The sequence below is a fragment of the Lepisma saccharinum genome, chromosome 2, assembly GCF_977018435.1.
Source record: "Lepisma saccharinum chromosome 2, izLepSacc3.1, whole genome shotgun sequence".
Taxonomy (NCBI): domain Eukaryota; kingdom Metazoa; phylum Arthropoda; class Insecta; order Zygentoma; family Lepismatidae; genus Lepisma; species Lepisma saccharinum.
In genome coordinates, this window is record NC_139230.1 from 19,697,377 (window position 1) to 19,713,349 (window position 15,973).

At 38.9% G+C, this 15,973-nt stretch overlaps 1 protein-coding gene across 1 annotated transcript in view; it reads right to left on the reverse strand.

The window, feature by feature from the left end:
• Positions 1 to 3,499: 3,499 nt before the first annotated feature.
• Positions 3,500 to 15,973, reverse strand: part of Kank (KN motif and ankyrin repeat domain-containing protein 2 kank) — a 207,442-nt gene continuing 194,968 nt past the window's right edge. Inside the window, exon 14 of the mRNA XM_083117142.1 lies at positions 3,500 to 6,968. Coding sequence (XP_082973268.1) covers positions 6,744 to 6,968 — 225 coding nt within the window. The 3' untranslated portion in view covers positions 3,500 to 6,743. The remainder of the gene's footprint in view (positions 6,969 to 15,973) is intronic.

The following is a 15,973-nucleotide window of genomic DNA, read 5'->3' on the forward strand; positions in this document are numbered from 1 at the left end:
AGTTTACGACCCCCCCCCCCATAAATGATAAGGTAATAGTGATTGAACACCATCAAGTTGTTACCACCCACCAATTACATCCAGGGATGGTGGTTATGGGAGTCCACTCCCCTGAGGATGATTCTCCAATAGAAGAGAAGGAAACAAACGTGTCCTCAGAATGCCATCAAGGGGACATGATGCGAAGAAAGGAAAGATAACAAGAGTTTAAGACCCCCCCCCATAAATGATAAGGTAATAGTGATTGAAAACCATCAAGTTGTTACCACCCACCAATTACATCCAGGGATGGTGGTTATGGGAGTCCACTCCCCTGAGGATGATTCTCCAATGGAAGAGAAGGAAACAAACGTGTCCTCAGAATGCCATCAAGGGGACATGATGCGAAGAAAGGAAAGATAACAAGAGTTTACGACCCCCCCCCCATAAATGATAAGGTAATAGTGATTGAACACCATCAAGTTGTTACCACCCACCAATTACATCCAGGGATGGTGGTTATGGGAGTTCGTCCACTCCCCAAAGGATGATTCTCCAATGGAAGAGAAAGAAACAAACGTGTCTTCAGAATGCCATCAAGGGGACATGAAGCGAAGAAAGGAAAGATAATAAGGGTTTAAGACCCCCCCCCCCCCATAAATGATAAGGTAATAGTGATTGAAAACCATCAAGTTGTTACCACCCACCAATTACATCCAGGGATGGTGGTTATGGGAGTCCACTCCCCTGAGGATGATTCTCCAATGGAAGAGAAGGAAACAAACGTGTCCTCAGAATGCCATCAAGGGGACATGATACGAAGAAAGGAAAGATAACAAGAGTTTAAGACCCCCCCCCCATAAATGATAAGGTAATAGTGATTGAAAACCATCAAGTTGTTACCACCCACCAATTACATCCAGGGATGGTGGTTATGGGAGTCCACTCCCCTGAGGATGATTCTCCAATGGAAGAGAAGGAAACAAACGTGTCTTCAGAATGCCATCAAGGGGACATCATGCGAAGAAAGGAAAGATAACAAGAGTTTACGACCCCCCCCCCCCCATAAATGATAAGGTAATAGTGATTGAAAACCATCAAGTTGTTACCACCCACCTATTACATCCAGGGATGGTGGTTATGGGAGTCCACTCCCCTGAGGATGATTCTCCAATGGAAGAGAAGGAAACAAACATGTCCTCAGAATGCCATCAAGGGGACATGATGTGAAGAAAGGAAAGATAACAAGAGTTTAAGAAAATTCAGAGGATACCCCCCCCCATAAATGATAAGGTAACAGTGATTGAAAACCATCAAGTTGTTACCACCCACCAATTACATCCAGGGATAGTGGTTATGGGAGTTCGTCCACTCCCCAAAGGATGATTCTCCAATGGAAGAGAAGGAAACAAACGTGTCTTCAGAATGCCATCAAGGGGACATGATGCGAAGAAAGGAAAGATAACAAGAGTTTAAGAAAATTCAGAGGATACCCCCCCCCCCCATAAATGATAAGGTAATAGTGATTGAAAACCATGAAGTTGTTACCACCCACCAATTACATCCAGGGATGGTGGTTATGGGAGTCCACTCCCCTGAGGATGATTCTCCAATGGAAGAGAAGGAAACAAACGTGTCTTCAGAATGCCATCAAGAGGACATGATGCGAAGAAAGGAAAGACGACAAGAGTTTAAGAAAATTCAGAGAACGCCCCCTCCCCCAATAAATGATAAGGTAAAAGTGTTGAAACCATCAAGTTGTTAACCCCACCCATTACATCCAGGGATAGTGGTTATGGGAGTCCACTCCCCTGAGGATGATTCTCTAATGGAAGAGAAGGAAACAAACGTGTCTTCAGAATGCCATCAAGGGGACATGATGCGAAGAAAGGAAAGACGACAAGAGTTTAAGAAAATTCAGAGAACGCCCCCTCCCCCAATAAATGATAAGGTAAAAGTGTTGAAACCATGAAGTTATTAAAACCCACCAATTACATCCAGGGATAGTGGTTATTGGGAGTTCGTCCACTCCCCAAAGGATGATTCTCCAATGGAAGAGAAGGAAACAAACGTGTCTTCAGAATGCTATCAAGGAGACATGATGCGAAGAAAGGAAAGATAACAAAAGTTTAAGGAAATTCAGAGGAAGCCCCCCCCAAAAAAAATAATAAGGTGAAAGTGTTGAAAACCATCAAGTTGTTACCCCCCATGAATTACATCCAGGGATATTGGTTATGGGAGTCCACTCAGCTAAGAATGATTTTCCAATGTAAGGGAAGGAAACAAACTTGTCTTCAAAAGTGCTCTCGACGACACACATTGCAAAGGTACAAGAGACTACAACAGTTTAAGAAAATTGAGACCCCCCCCCCTCCCTACCATAAAGGATAAGATTAAAGGGATTGAAAACATTACAACAACCATTAGTTCAACACTAACCAGCTCAAGATTATGAACAGGGCTTAGAAGTTGTTACCCACTACAAATTACATCTAGGGAAAGTTGTTATGGGAATAAACTCCCCAGAGGCTGATCCACCAAGTCTGAGAATGAACAAGAGTTGTCTTCGAACATGGTGTCAAGAACATGTACAGTGATGTGCACCCATCAGGACCAACAAAGTTTTAAGAGCATGAAGAGGGTTTCAGAGCTTTTGCCCAGCATAGGATACACCCAGAGATTGTTTCAGAGCTTTTGCCCAGCATAGGACACACCAAAAGATAGTGGTTACAGTTCTCTCCCCTGAGGCTGTTCCTCCAATTTCTGAAAAAGAGGTGCCTTCAGAAATGCTGTGAAGAACATGTACTGTGAACGACAACAAAATTAAAAGTCTTGTATAAGACCAGCTGTCAAAATTGTGCCACTTACCATTGAAGAAGATTCTGGACCATTGTGAAGTGCAGTACAATGTTCAACATAACAATTTGTAATTGTAAAGTGGTTACATCATAAGCAGTAACATTGGTAGATTTGTAGAAGCAAAAGGAGGAGAATGTATGATAATCATTTGTTTGTGTTTAGTGTGAAATGTTACCATATTGAACATGCAAATTATTTTTAATTTGTAGTGCTCGTGATTTATCAATAAACCATCAGAGAAACAATTTATACATTTGACAATTTCTCCTCTTAAGCCTGCTACATTTTCATGTATTTCACTTCTAAGTCTCTGCTGCACAGATTAGTGAATTTGATATTAGTGTTACATGTGTAAATTTAGAAATTAGTACTTCATTACCACATGGCTTGTACATAGTAACCATTTCAAAAGCAATACACACAGTAATGATATTACATGGAATCACAGTTCATTCTACCAGACTAGACAGATTATGTATATTCTTTTTTATAAGATATTCAAGAATTGTAATATTTCTATAATATTACACTAAAATGCACGAATTTATATATTTGATTACCAATACAAGAGCTTAGTTTATCATCAAGTGTATTCTTAGGGGGAAAAAATGTTACTGTTTATCCATAAGATATGCAAAAATTGTAATCTCTCTAGAAGTTCTCACTAAAATACAAGAACTTATCTATCACCAATACCAGAACATAGTTTATCATTAAGGATATTTATTCATAAAAAAAAGTTTTGTTAATCATTTTGCATATGATATGCAAGTTCACGATAAAATACAAGAACTTGTGCATCAGCAACAATATTTTTAGAAAAATGTTCTGTTAATGCCCAGGAAAATACAGAATTAGTGGTTTTAATAATAATTCTATTAGGCCTGCCTCACTCTGTCTTGTAATGCAAGTCAAGAGAAACTTGCCACAAGTTGGACAAGTTCAATTCCTTCTTGCACATACCACCACAAATTTTTGGTGGATTTCTGTAATGTACAAACTTAATATTGCCTATAAAATGTTAGTTATATTGTATCAAAAACATTTATTTTATATGTTGAACTGTTAATTAGCTCCACAGTATGAACATCTGCAACTATTATGACAATATGATCATGTACGTATCTTATTTCAACTGGGAAAATGGAAGTACATATTTAGTAGAAATTAGTTCACTTGTTGCTGTAATTAGACAAGATTGAGCTCACTTATTTGCAAAATATTGGGCAAAGTTCAATGAAAAGTGCAAAATTAACATAATAATTTATATATATTCATTTCTGACTCAAAATGCACAACTTTCGTTATTACAGAACTACAACAAAATTAAACATCTCTACCAACATCAATTATGTATATAAGATATGTCTATGATTTATTGTCCACATCAATTAGCAACAAGTGAACTGTTCCTGTTAAAAGTGGTTATTTTCCATGCATGTATACCTATCATCGTAAAAGGCACAATTCATACTCTAACTCAGTACGTTCTATAATTCTGAAATAATAATTTCCTAACATGCTCTTCTCAATGACTTTTTACATTCTGTTAGAAATGGAAATGCATCAACCATGCATACCACTAACATATTAGACAAATATATTACATTGACAAAGATCAGGAATTGACTTCTACAAATTAAGGTAAGGTCACATGACTCCTTTAACACTATGAATATATATCACATCACTTTTTTTCTATAATTGTATTACACAATGTTAAACAATGACTTTGTGCAATGCATTATATAATTATTTAAGTTTAACTTGTGTTAGTTAAATAATACATTGCAAACAATTGAAGCTCTCTCCTTTTGGGTCAAAACTTAAAAATTGCTTTACTTCTGTAAATAAAGATGTGAACACTATGTATGATAAATTAAATGCTGAAAGTGTGAAGGCAGCATTTACTTATCACTAACACTGAGCCAACATTAATCATTGATATTATTTAATTGTAGACAATCAATTATTGTCCTCTATTATATGTAACATAACTTGTGTTGGAATAAATTTCAGAGATTAAAAATAAACAAACTCTTCAGCCAAGATTTTTTCTCTTTGCAAGCCATTAAATACACAACTGGCATTGCAACTGTCACGACCTGTGTTCCTTCAAGATTTTTAAAACAACACACCAGTATCCATTCATCTGCAAATGAGAGCTTTACAAAAATATTTATTTTCTTTCTGTCAATTAAACTAAAATAATCAAAATGATAACACTAACTGAGGTAAACATTACACATCTTTGCATTCACACAAAGACTTCCAGAAAATTTGCAGTATCCTGGTCCCATAATTTTTAATATCCATGGAAATGAGATTATTTTGAAATTTCAAACTTTACCTAATTTCTAATGTAAATCTTTTATAATTGTAAAAATCTTCATTTTCAACTTTGAAAAGATAGGTGTTTATTTTCAAATTTCAAACTCCAAAGTTTCCAACACAGTGATGCATTTTCAAATTCTTGTACAGTCACTGACTCTTCTGGGTTGTAATGATCCTATTAAGTGTGTGTGACTGTATGTGCCATAAATATTATACCAGAGATTCTTCTGTATACAGTTTCCTATGTGATTTAACATTTTGATTATGAGAGAAATACATTAGATCATATGCCAGATAAAAGAAAATTTGTGGCATGATTCAACTACACATCCAGAATTTTCAGATCATTTCACTTGGAAGAAAAGAAAAGCTTAAATTCATGAGGGATGTGGTAAATATATCAGAATATGATCTGTTTGTGGTAAAAGAAACGGATATTTAACATTAAACACTAAGGCATACTGGTGCGTAGGCCGATTTTAATTACTACTACTTTCAATTATTTAAACAATATGTTACCTATGTCACAGTTTTATGCACATGCATTACATACTCATTACACTACTAACTGATATTTGATTGAAAAACACACATTGAAACAAGGGATACATTTGTACATAAATTCAGGTGTATAATAAATAAAATGTTGGAATTCCACAAATTTGGAACTGCTTGTCACGTCACATTAAACAGACACACACAAAATTATTCATTACAAAAAAAAAATCAACTTTTTTGCTCAAAAAATCTCTGCTCCCATTATGAGAGTGAACAGCATGGAATCAATATGTTATGGAAATAAAAATTGTATGTAATGCATCACCACTAGCTAGATCCTTATTCTCATCAGGCTTCCAATGAAGATCACTTTCTAACCTGGTCCTCTAAATCAACAAAATACAGATCAAAGCTATGCTCACTGAAGTTACCATCTTAGAAATTGCAGCAGCAAGCATACATTCAGAATATGTTCAAACACAAGAGCAGCTTGAATACACCAGTGCATGTGTATACGTTGGTATGCTGAAACACACATGTATACCAGTAACTGCAGCGATAAACAGTACAAGTTCAATGATGTGTGTTACAGGCTGGGTATGAAAGATGTTTCCATACTCATTCAATATATTAGGACTACTTTTGTGTTGACTGGCATGAAAATCAATTTATGAGCACAATCTGTCTGTAAAATCTGCTGACAGTAGAAGACAATTGGAAGACCCTGTTCTAGGAAAACACCTTGCTTGTGCATTACCTTAAGTACATTAACAGGTGCAAATGCAATCATAGGATTCAACATATTCGGTACCATGAAAAAAAATGTTAATATATTTAAAATAGCTTAAGTCTATTCATATAAGAAAATTTTAGAAAATTCTAAAAAATTATAGATTATGTCTATTCATTTAAGAAACTTCTAAAAATTTAAATATATATATGTATATGTAAGGTCCCTTAAAAAGAGTATAGATTCTTTATAAATAAATATCAGTACACTGCCATTAAAACATCACATAAATTGACTTCATTATCACTGTATCACAAAGTTAATACAGACTGATAATATTCTTTTACAATGACTGCTCCTGTCTGGCCCTGATGGGACTTGGAGATGTTGGTGTTCGTGGTGGAGGTGTTACAGCTGATCTGAAAGTTGGTGTTGTGTTTCTTGATCGTCTTAACCTTAGAGATCCATATGGTGAGCTTCCTCTTGAAAAATGTTCGTGAGCATATAGAAGAACACCAACATCTCTGTGACCAGCTTCCATGGCAATGTTTAGAGCTGTACTCCCATCCTAAAAAATGCAAATGAAATATTATATCCCATGCATTACCGTATTTACACATGTATAATGTGCACACATGTATAATACGTACCCTCGTTTTTGATGGGGAAAAGCAACAAAAAAATATATCTCGTATATAATATGCAATACAATTCGGGTCTCAGAAATGGCTTTCTTAGTGTCTGACTAACAATTATGGATTTAATTTAAAATTAATCAGTAGACCATAAAAACTAGTTTTCCTTGCATTTCGCAGCTGTTGCATTCACCACACGACCTTGGACTTTCAGATGTTAAGCTTTTCATAGGAGAGGAGGAAGCGAAGAGGCATGGTTCAGTAAGGGAAGGCACCAGCATTTGCCACACCTCCCTTGATGGACAAGAGAAAACATCAGTTTTTGTATTCCCCACCAAAGAACAGATTTGGAAATTCTATTTTTGTCTTTTCTGTTGAAAGCCATGGAGGGTCACATGAACTGCTGAACCAATTGGCTTTGTCTAGTTGCCATGGTGAGGGGGAATTCTTGTGGTATTCTGCGATGCCATTTTCGGTCGTTTTCGAAACAGGTGGCATCCTCAGCAAAGTCAAGCACTTGCCACGTAGCAAGTGAATGGGTCTCTGATTTCCTGCCTGTCCCTGAAATGCTAGCGAAGGGGAGTCGTTGACAGGAAGAGATGTCCTGTACAACTGGACAAAAATCCGAAGTGTAGCAACACCGCTTTTTCACCCTTGAACTGGAGGCAGAAAGTCTGTGTAAGTCCATTCTTTGGCTTCTGCCTTAGACAACATGTGCACTGTTGCCAGACTGATTCTCGCTAAATGCTGCCTTCTCTAGAGTTTGGACACTGTGTGTGACTAAGGTGTCTTCTTCATCTTCCCCCCTCCACAAAAATGTGAGTGGAAAACTGGCTGACGAGGACAAAAACTGACAAAAAAGGAGGGGCTTGTTTGTGAAAACTTTTCCTTTCTTCTTGCCTGCAGCGTTGGAAATAAGGAAAAAAAAAATAGAAGGGTTTTCAACCTCCGCTATCCAATACTGGATAAGAACTGCACTTTTTCTTTAATGGAAAGTCGTTTGCAAATACAATTGGATATAGTCTATATTTCACTGCAAATTATTTTTATTTTTAATCTGAAGTTTTTTCACGAATGCTATTTCGTTTGGTTACCGGAATGATACTGAAAATGCCCAAGCTGAAGTGACTCCTTTTTTCTATGGGCAGATGGGCGATATTTTACTCACCGACTGAAAATATTCTTGTTAAATCGATTGTTGGGGAGATGAGGGGCAAAGTTTGGACCCATGTATTCTTCTGCGTGGGGCAGAGAACATTTTTTCTATGCATATTATGTGACTCGTGTGTTGTACAGTGACGGGGCAAGGAGAAATGAGTGGATAAATGAGGGGTGTGGCAATATTTTCTGGGAGCAGTCAAATTTAGTAAACATCTAAATACCATTAAAATGCTTATTTGGGCCAAAAGAGCATATATTTATTTATTCTCATCTGCTGGGGAACCGTGATCAGACAGTCGGTAGGGCATCTTGACTGACACGAAGTAGGCCGGGGTTTCGATTTCGGTACTATTATCGTATGGTCAAAACACCTACGAATCATGTATTTCGGACTTCTTTACATTGCTAACGTGTTGCGGAACATTTCTTAAGGTGAAATAATGCATTTCTAACTAAGATAATGTTTATTTTCTCTATTTACGAGTACTTACTGTTACTTGTTGTTTCGAATCTGTAACACATTATGGCCGTGATAGCATACTGGTTTAGGGGGCGTTCTGAGTGTGTTTTGTCGATTTATGCAGTGGTGCAATCTCGTTCACCGGAAAATATCTACTTTCGTGCCCCTATTTGAAATTATGCTAATACGTCGCATTTACGTGTAGAACTTGTGAAATAACCTTGCGATTTACCACGTTCATTGTCCATAAACAGCAATTCGGAACCATCTTCCTTTCGCAATTCGGAACCATCTTTCTTTCGCAATTCGTTAATGCTCTTCCTTTACGCACAACACTCTTGCAACCTTGAACATTGACGTCAGACGAGGAATGCCTACGTGGTTAGGTTAGGCCTGTTAGGTTAGGTTCCATTAGCATAAATACAAAGAAAAAATAATATTTTCGCTAAGAGACGCGTTACCTTTGTATTGCCTAACATGAAAAAGGTCTCTCCTGTGACGTCAGAACACAATGTTGCTAGGGTGTTGTGCGATAAGTGACACCCATTCGGGTCGGAACTATCTTTCTTTCGAAATTTGTTAATGCTCTTCCTTTACGCACAACCATCTTGCAACCTTGAATATTGACGTCAGACGAGGAATGCCTACGTGGTTAGGTTAGGCCTGTTAGGTTAGGTTCCATTAGCATAAATACAAAGAAAAAATAATATTTTCGCTAAGAGACGCGTTACCTTTGTATTGCCTAACATGAAAAAGGTCTCTCCTGTGATGTCAGAACACAATGTTGCTAGGGTGTTGTGCGATAAGTGACACCCATTCGGGTCGGAACTATCTTTCTTTCGAAATTTGTTAATGCTCTTCCTTTACGCACAACCATCTTGCAACCTTGAATATTGACGTCAGACGAGGAATGCCTACGTGGTTAGGTTAGGCCTGTTAGGTTAGGTTCCATTAGCATAATTACAAAGAAAAATTATAAAAAAACCTCTCTCCTGTGACGTCGGAACACAATGTTGCTACAATGTTGTGCGATAAGTGACACCAATTCGGAAAAAATTGCTTGTTCCGAACTCGACAGGTGGTTCTAGTAAAAACACGGCGAGGCTGAAACACTGGCTACGGGGTTGCATCGTCTTAACACACGGAACATTGCACTCTCATGCAAAAAGCAAATGGCGTGAGGAGAAACAGCGTGTCGGACAGAGATTTTCGCAGAAAACAACACGCATTCACATTAAAATGGATCAAATCTACATTCAGGAACTTCCAAAACGCTCAAGAAAATGATTTCCGTAAGTACTTTCTCCTGTAAATTTGAAGGAAATTTCAAGGAATCCGTTTTGACCATACGATAATGTTACCTCGATTTCTGAAGTGGGTGATCTAAACTGCCGCATAAAACTGTTTTGGAGCTCATCCAGCCTCAAATAAATGAGTACCTGGGAACAACCATGGGTGGAGGTTAAAATCGAAGGAAGTGTGTGGGGGTAAAGGTGGTCTGAGCATGGTGCTGATCACATCATCTCCCACATCCCCCTATATATATGCATCACGACGTGCAAAGTGCATGGAGAACTTTACTGTCACTTTTCTTTTGTTTGCTGGGGGGGGGTTAACCTCCTCATATCCCCTGTACCATCACTAGTCTTATAATTACTAAAATGTGACAAGTATTATTGACCCGATTTTCTTGTTCATGTGGAATTTAGCCCGACACGAATTGACTGAATTGTTGTTTTAAGTCCACTTTATGCACAGAAAGGCTAATCGGGACTGGACCTACAGTTTAAAGTGGGATCCGAACCACTATGTGCCTCCAACCCCTTGATTGCATTAGCCCGACACGAGACATCTTACTTAACCAATTAACATAAGGGCGAAAAGCATCCGCCCATCTTGCCTGTGACGTCTAAAATTAAGCAGTTGCTCCTGCATACATTTGTACATTCAACTTATGTATATAAAAAAAAACACACAGGTTAAAAAAATCACCTATCTTCCCCACACCCGTGTGCACTGCTATGCAATAATTGCATGGTTCAGCCTGTTTCTCTCTTTTTTTCATGCCGGTATGTCTGTAGTGTTGGCAGCAGTGGTCCTCCCCCTTCTTTCTTTCTGCAACTTGGGTGGGAAATGAGTGAGCAGTAGCACACTTCTGATAAGACTTTTGGCACAGAGGACCTTCAGCTCCAGTTCCCCTACCTCCCGTTGCCAATTGTTGGAGGTGTTTGTGATGGCAGTAGGCCCCAATGTTATGTCTGGTGGCTACAGAGCAATGACTCATCCATCGTAAAGGGGTTAAAAAACAGCATTCTTTTGAATCTTGCCTCTGGCAAGGTTGTTTAGGAAACAAGCCCCAGACATAAATAGAGGAGTTTAAAGGCTAGGTATATTTATTTTTTGCATCTTGTGATAAACAGGAAGGAAATGCACATGATGCTAAGAATAATATATAATCCTTGCTTTCCTTTAGAGCCATTCACATGCTGAAAATAAATCACGCAATATTAAATGTTCAAGAGGAGGGAGGGAGGGAGGGAGAGAGAAAAATCAACTGAAACATTACACTAAAGGTGGAAGGGGTGTTTTCATTTGGCAAGACTGCTAAATTCAACGATAAATCATCGATCAATATGGACGTAAATCAGAAGTGTGCCCAGAGGGTAGAGGGGGTTATAACCCCCTCACCTTGGCCCACTATTCCTAAAAAGAAAAATAACGTCAAAGGCAGAAAAGATGGCAAAATGAAGGCTGGCTGAATAATAAAAGAAAGTATACCTACCCCTCCCCCTTTCAAAAATCCCGAGAACGTCACTGATAACCCCCAATTGTGACGTCTAAAAATATGTAAGTTTGAGAAAGCTTGTTTTGAGTTCACTTTATGGTGTTGGTCTGACTGGTACTGGATACATATTCAGCTCGAAGTGGGATCTGAATCATTCTACACGTCACCACTGTGAACTGAATTTAGGACACTTTATTTACAGTATTTAAAGATGCTTGACATTTAGCTACAAATGATCATCCCCTCCAATTATCAGAGACTTATAAAACTAGCAACTAAATTACCAGTTTACAGAGTAAACTGATATCCTACACAATCAGATGCATAAATTGAACCTAATAGTCGGCAGTTAGAAGTAGTCAACCACCCTCCCAACCCTCGAAAGTGGGTCATGTTAATCCCCCACTGTTTTTCTCTTCAGGTCTTGCTTTTTTCTTAACAATTATTAATCATACTGTTTTTGCTTCTTATTGACACGAGTTTTGCCCCTCCCTTATGCTTACCTGCATTTTAAATTTCCTATTTATGAGCACCTGGAAAACGTAAAATCGGGGTTCTGGATAGCCCCAAAAGTATGATATGCTATTTCGACTGGGACTTCAAGGCTAGCTATGGTTGGGTCCGGCACTTCATGAACAGAAATTGGTTGTCGATCAGGTGGAGAATGACGCTTTCACAGAAGATTCTTCACCAAAGAATATGAAGAACAGCACACCAGGTTTTTCCGATACATAATCAGGCTGCGACCGCAGAAGAACTACATGATGTCACCGGTTGGCAATGCAGATCAAACTCGATTGTGATTAGATATGCCAGAATCGACGAGTGTTCATCCCATTGGAGATAGGTCTGTGCAGGTCCGGACAACTGGAGTAGACAAGCAAAGGTGCACCGTTATGCTGGCTATCACGGTTGACGGTCGCAAGTTGCCTCCGTATATAATATTTAAATGAAAAAAGTACCCAAAGAAGCATTTCCATTGGGAGTTATAGTGAGAGCGCAGGAAAAGTGGTGGATGATGGAAGAACTCATGAAGGACTGTTTGAATTGTGTGTGGGATCTGACGCTGGGTGCTATATTGCGGCAACCTTCAATGCTTGTCTTAAGACAGTTTCCGCGGACACACCATCAATAATGTGAAAGAGAGAATTTGTCGTTCTTCAGATTTGGTGGCGATACCGGGGGGAATGACGAAAGTGCTGCAGCCCTTGGATGTAGTTATCAACTGCCCGTTCAAAGTCGCAGTGCGAGCTGCTTACAATAGACGGATGACATCAACGCAGCATGAACTCACACCAAGCAGGAGGATGACACATGCGTTGCTGCAGATTGTTTGCGAATGGGTTCATGAGGCAAGGAACTCCATCTCCCTGGAAATGATGGTCAAAAGTTTTAAGGTAATGAAAATATCGAACAAGATGGATAGAAGTGAGGATGAGAAAATTTATGAAGACCTAGACTGTGACAGCAGCAGTAGTGACAGTGAGTGAGTGTTGTGCCATTTCACACAGCTTGTGTTAGTAACTGTGAACTCCTGGGAGTGAATGACGAAATTAAATGTAAACGTTATTTATTTATTTATGTGAGCCAAGTTGCAATAGTGCAGTAAATATACAGAAGTTATTTCTATTTGGTAAGTGTTGACGTAATTATTTTACTTTCATATTTGTTATAGGTTGTGTTATTTCACGTTATATATGCTATGTATATTTCATTTGGTTTTTCTTGTCATTTTGGCAGGGGTCGCTAGCAGATATTGGTGACAGTTTCAGTTTACAGTTCAGTTTTTGAGGAAGCTATTTTCAGTTATTTCTCCAGCGAAAAATACCGCTGATATGCCTCCCATGTGAAGGAAGGTGCATCATCGAATCCCGCTTTTCTCGATGCGGGATTCGGGATTCTCGAGCTAACTGTGGAGCAAGGTTGCGCATAGAAGCAGAAAAGGAGGAGGAAGAGGAGGGAAATCGAGTGGTGAAAGCGCAGCATTGCCGACCGAACTGTCCTGATCATACATGTACGGAAATTTCATAGCATGTACGGACGTACGGTTCAGACCCTAGTCTGCAAGATAAATGTACGGCTTATCAAAATTTGCACTTGCTGTTTTATCCCAATATTTCCCAAAGAAATTCTTAAACCAAGCATATGGACCTGGAGACAAAAATACAGTCCATTTTCCATAGCTCCCAAATTTCCTCACAATGGTGGGTGGCCACTGGTCCCATACACTGGCTGGAATCTTAGGAGAAATAATGTTATGGTTCTCGCATGAGACTTGAATCAGTGTTCATCCTGTAGCCTGAGCCCAAAACCTGCCACCTACCTCATGCATTATTATCACAATAATATCTATACAACCCACTATGTCCAGTGAACTACGTGAAAAAAATACAGAAGCTACAATACACAGTCAAAAATATTTTCCACAAACAAATCATGAAGTTTCAGTGCCCCATGGTGGCATGAACTACAATAGTTATCATTTAAATCTGCTCTCTTAAAAATTCAGATGTGCACATTATTTGAGGGAATGTACATTTTAAATTAGCCCCCCTTCCTCTTGGGAATTAGTACAGTCAGTGGTGAATGATGACTTTTGTGGATCAGCAAGTGGCCGAGTAAGGTTTCAGTAATAACGGTGATTCATAAATTTGTAGTGTTTTGCTGTACAGACGTGGATTGGATTTCAAGGTGTTATGGGTGCAGTAGAGTGTAGGTACTGGTGATGCAACTACGATATCAGACATAACCATCAGCTGAGGCCATCACCGATAAGCTTATTGAGACAAAATTTTCTTGAGGAGAACATTGTTTGTGTACTCCTGCTGCACGATGGGCAAAAGTGCAGTGTAGAAAATCTGTAGCATAAAAGGCAACGGACAGTGCTTCCTGCAACAGCAAGAAAATTGTTCCAACACTTCTGAAGACACCAGTCTTCACCACCAAATCTGAGGTCCTAGTCCAAGCTGCTAATTGGTTGAGTTCGTGTTTTAAGTCCACTTTATGCACAGTAAGGCTATTTGAGACTGGACCTACAGTTTAAAGTTGGTCTCCAAACCACTATGTGCCTCCACTGGGTATCAAACCTGGGACCCCTTGATTAAAATATGATGATGCTACCACTGAACCATCGGGGAGGCCCTCATCACTCTGGGAGACTTCTCCATGAGTTGATCCCAGAGCAGGCTTGGCAGGTGTCATCCTTCTCACATATTGCTGTGGAATCCATATGATGCAGAGAATCTGAACACATGATGAGAAATGGGTCTTTCTTCATTATCCTGGTACTGGAAGCTAATGACTTCATCCAGGAAAACAAGCCCATGAACTGATTAAAAAGAGAAGGCATTTTGAGGAGATGTTGTGCATGTGGTCATACTTTATCAGTCCTGTCTACTGGAAGCTTGTGTCACATGGTCAAGCCATTGATGGGAACCTCTATGCCAGCCACCAAAAATGTTTCCAAGCAATGGTGAACCGAAAGAAGGGCCTCCCAGATGGCATAGTTGTAACACCATCACCTTGTAATCAAGGGGTAACCTGTAAGTTTCCATATCAGTTGTACACACACAATGATTCAGATACCACTTTAAAATGTTGGTCCAGACCCAATTACCTTCTCTGTGCATAAGTGGACTTAAAAACAAAGTAAATCAATCAATGTCAGTGAACCAAAAGAAGGTTCTCGTACAATGCCGCCATATGTCACACATGGTCTGCCAGAAATCTCGGGTCATGGATAGAATGGAAAACCAACCACACCCCCACCTATAACGTGAACCTTTTACCATTCAAACAGTTTCGTGGATAAGCAAGTACTTCATTTCAGTATATTAATTTGCTACCATCCTCTTGGCAACATATTCGCTAGCAAAAAAAACTTCAATGTTGTTGAATAGTTAATTTTGCACTTTACATATTACCAGTGCTCAAAAAATTTTCTACAAAGCTAGGCGCCAGCTCTGAAAATCAGGCGCCAGGAAACTACCTACTAGCAATTGTGCATACTACAGTGTGTTTCAAAAGTCGCACAACCCAAACATTGAAAATGTATAACATGAAAACCGTAAGAGGCATATACACCAGGTTTTCTGCACTAATCATGCTATCACTGGGTTAATAAATTTATGTTAGCATGTATCCAAACAAAAGCAATTACATTATTTTAAAAAATATTGTTAATTTGCTGAAATCATCTGAGAATTGGTTTGCAACAACATATACCAAAGTAGAAATTTTCAGCGAAAAATGCAGGTTCGACCAGGACTCGAACACAGGTCTCTGGTATACCGTGACATTGTTCTAACCACTGAGCTACTGAGCCGGCTTGTCCTCACCTGATTTTTTGCTGTCGCAGTTTTACATGCGTGGAATCTTCTCTGCCAGTGCTACTGCAACGGGATCTGTTGCCTTTGAAATACAGTAGACTTCGACGTTACCTGGTTCCTCCCAAAGTAGAGATGTTAATTATTGAAGATCACGCACACACAGGAAATGTACTACGTAGAAATTTTCAACGAAATATGCATTAA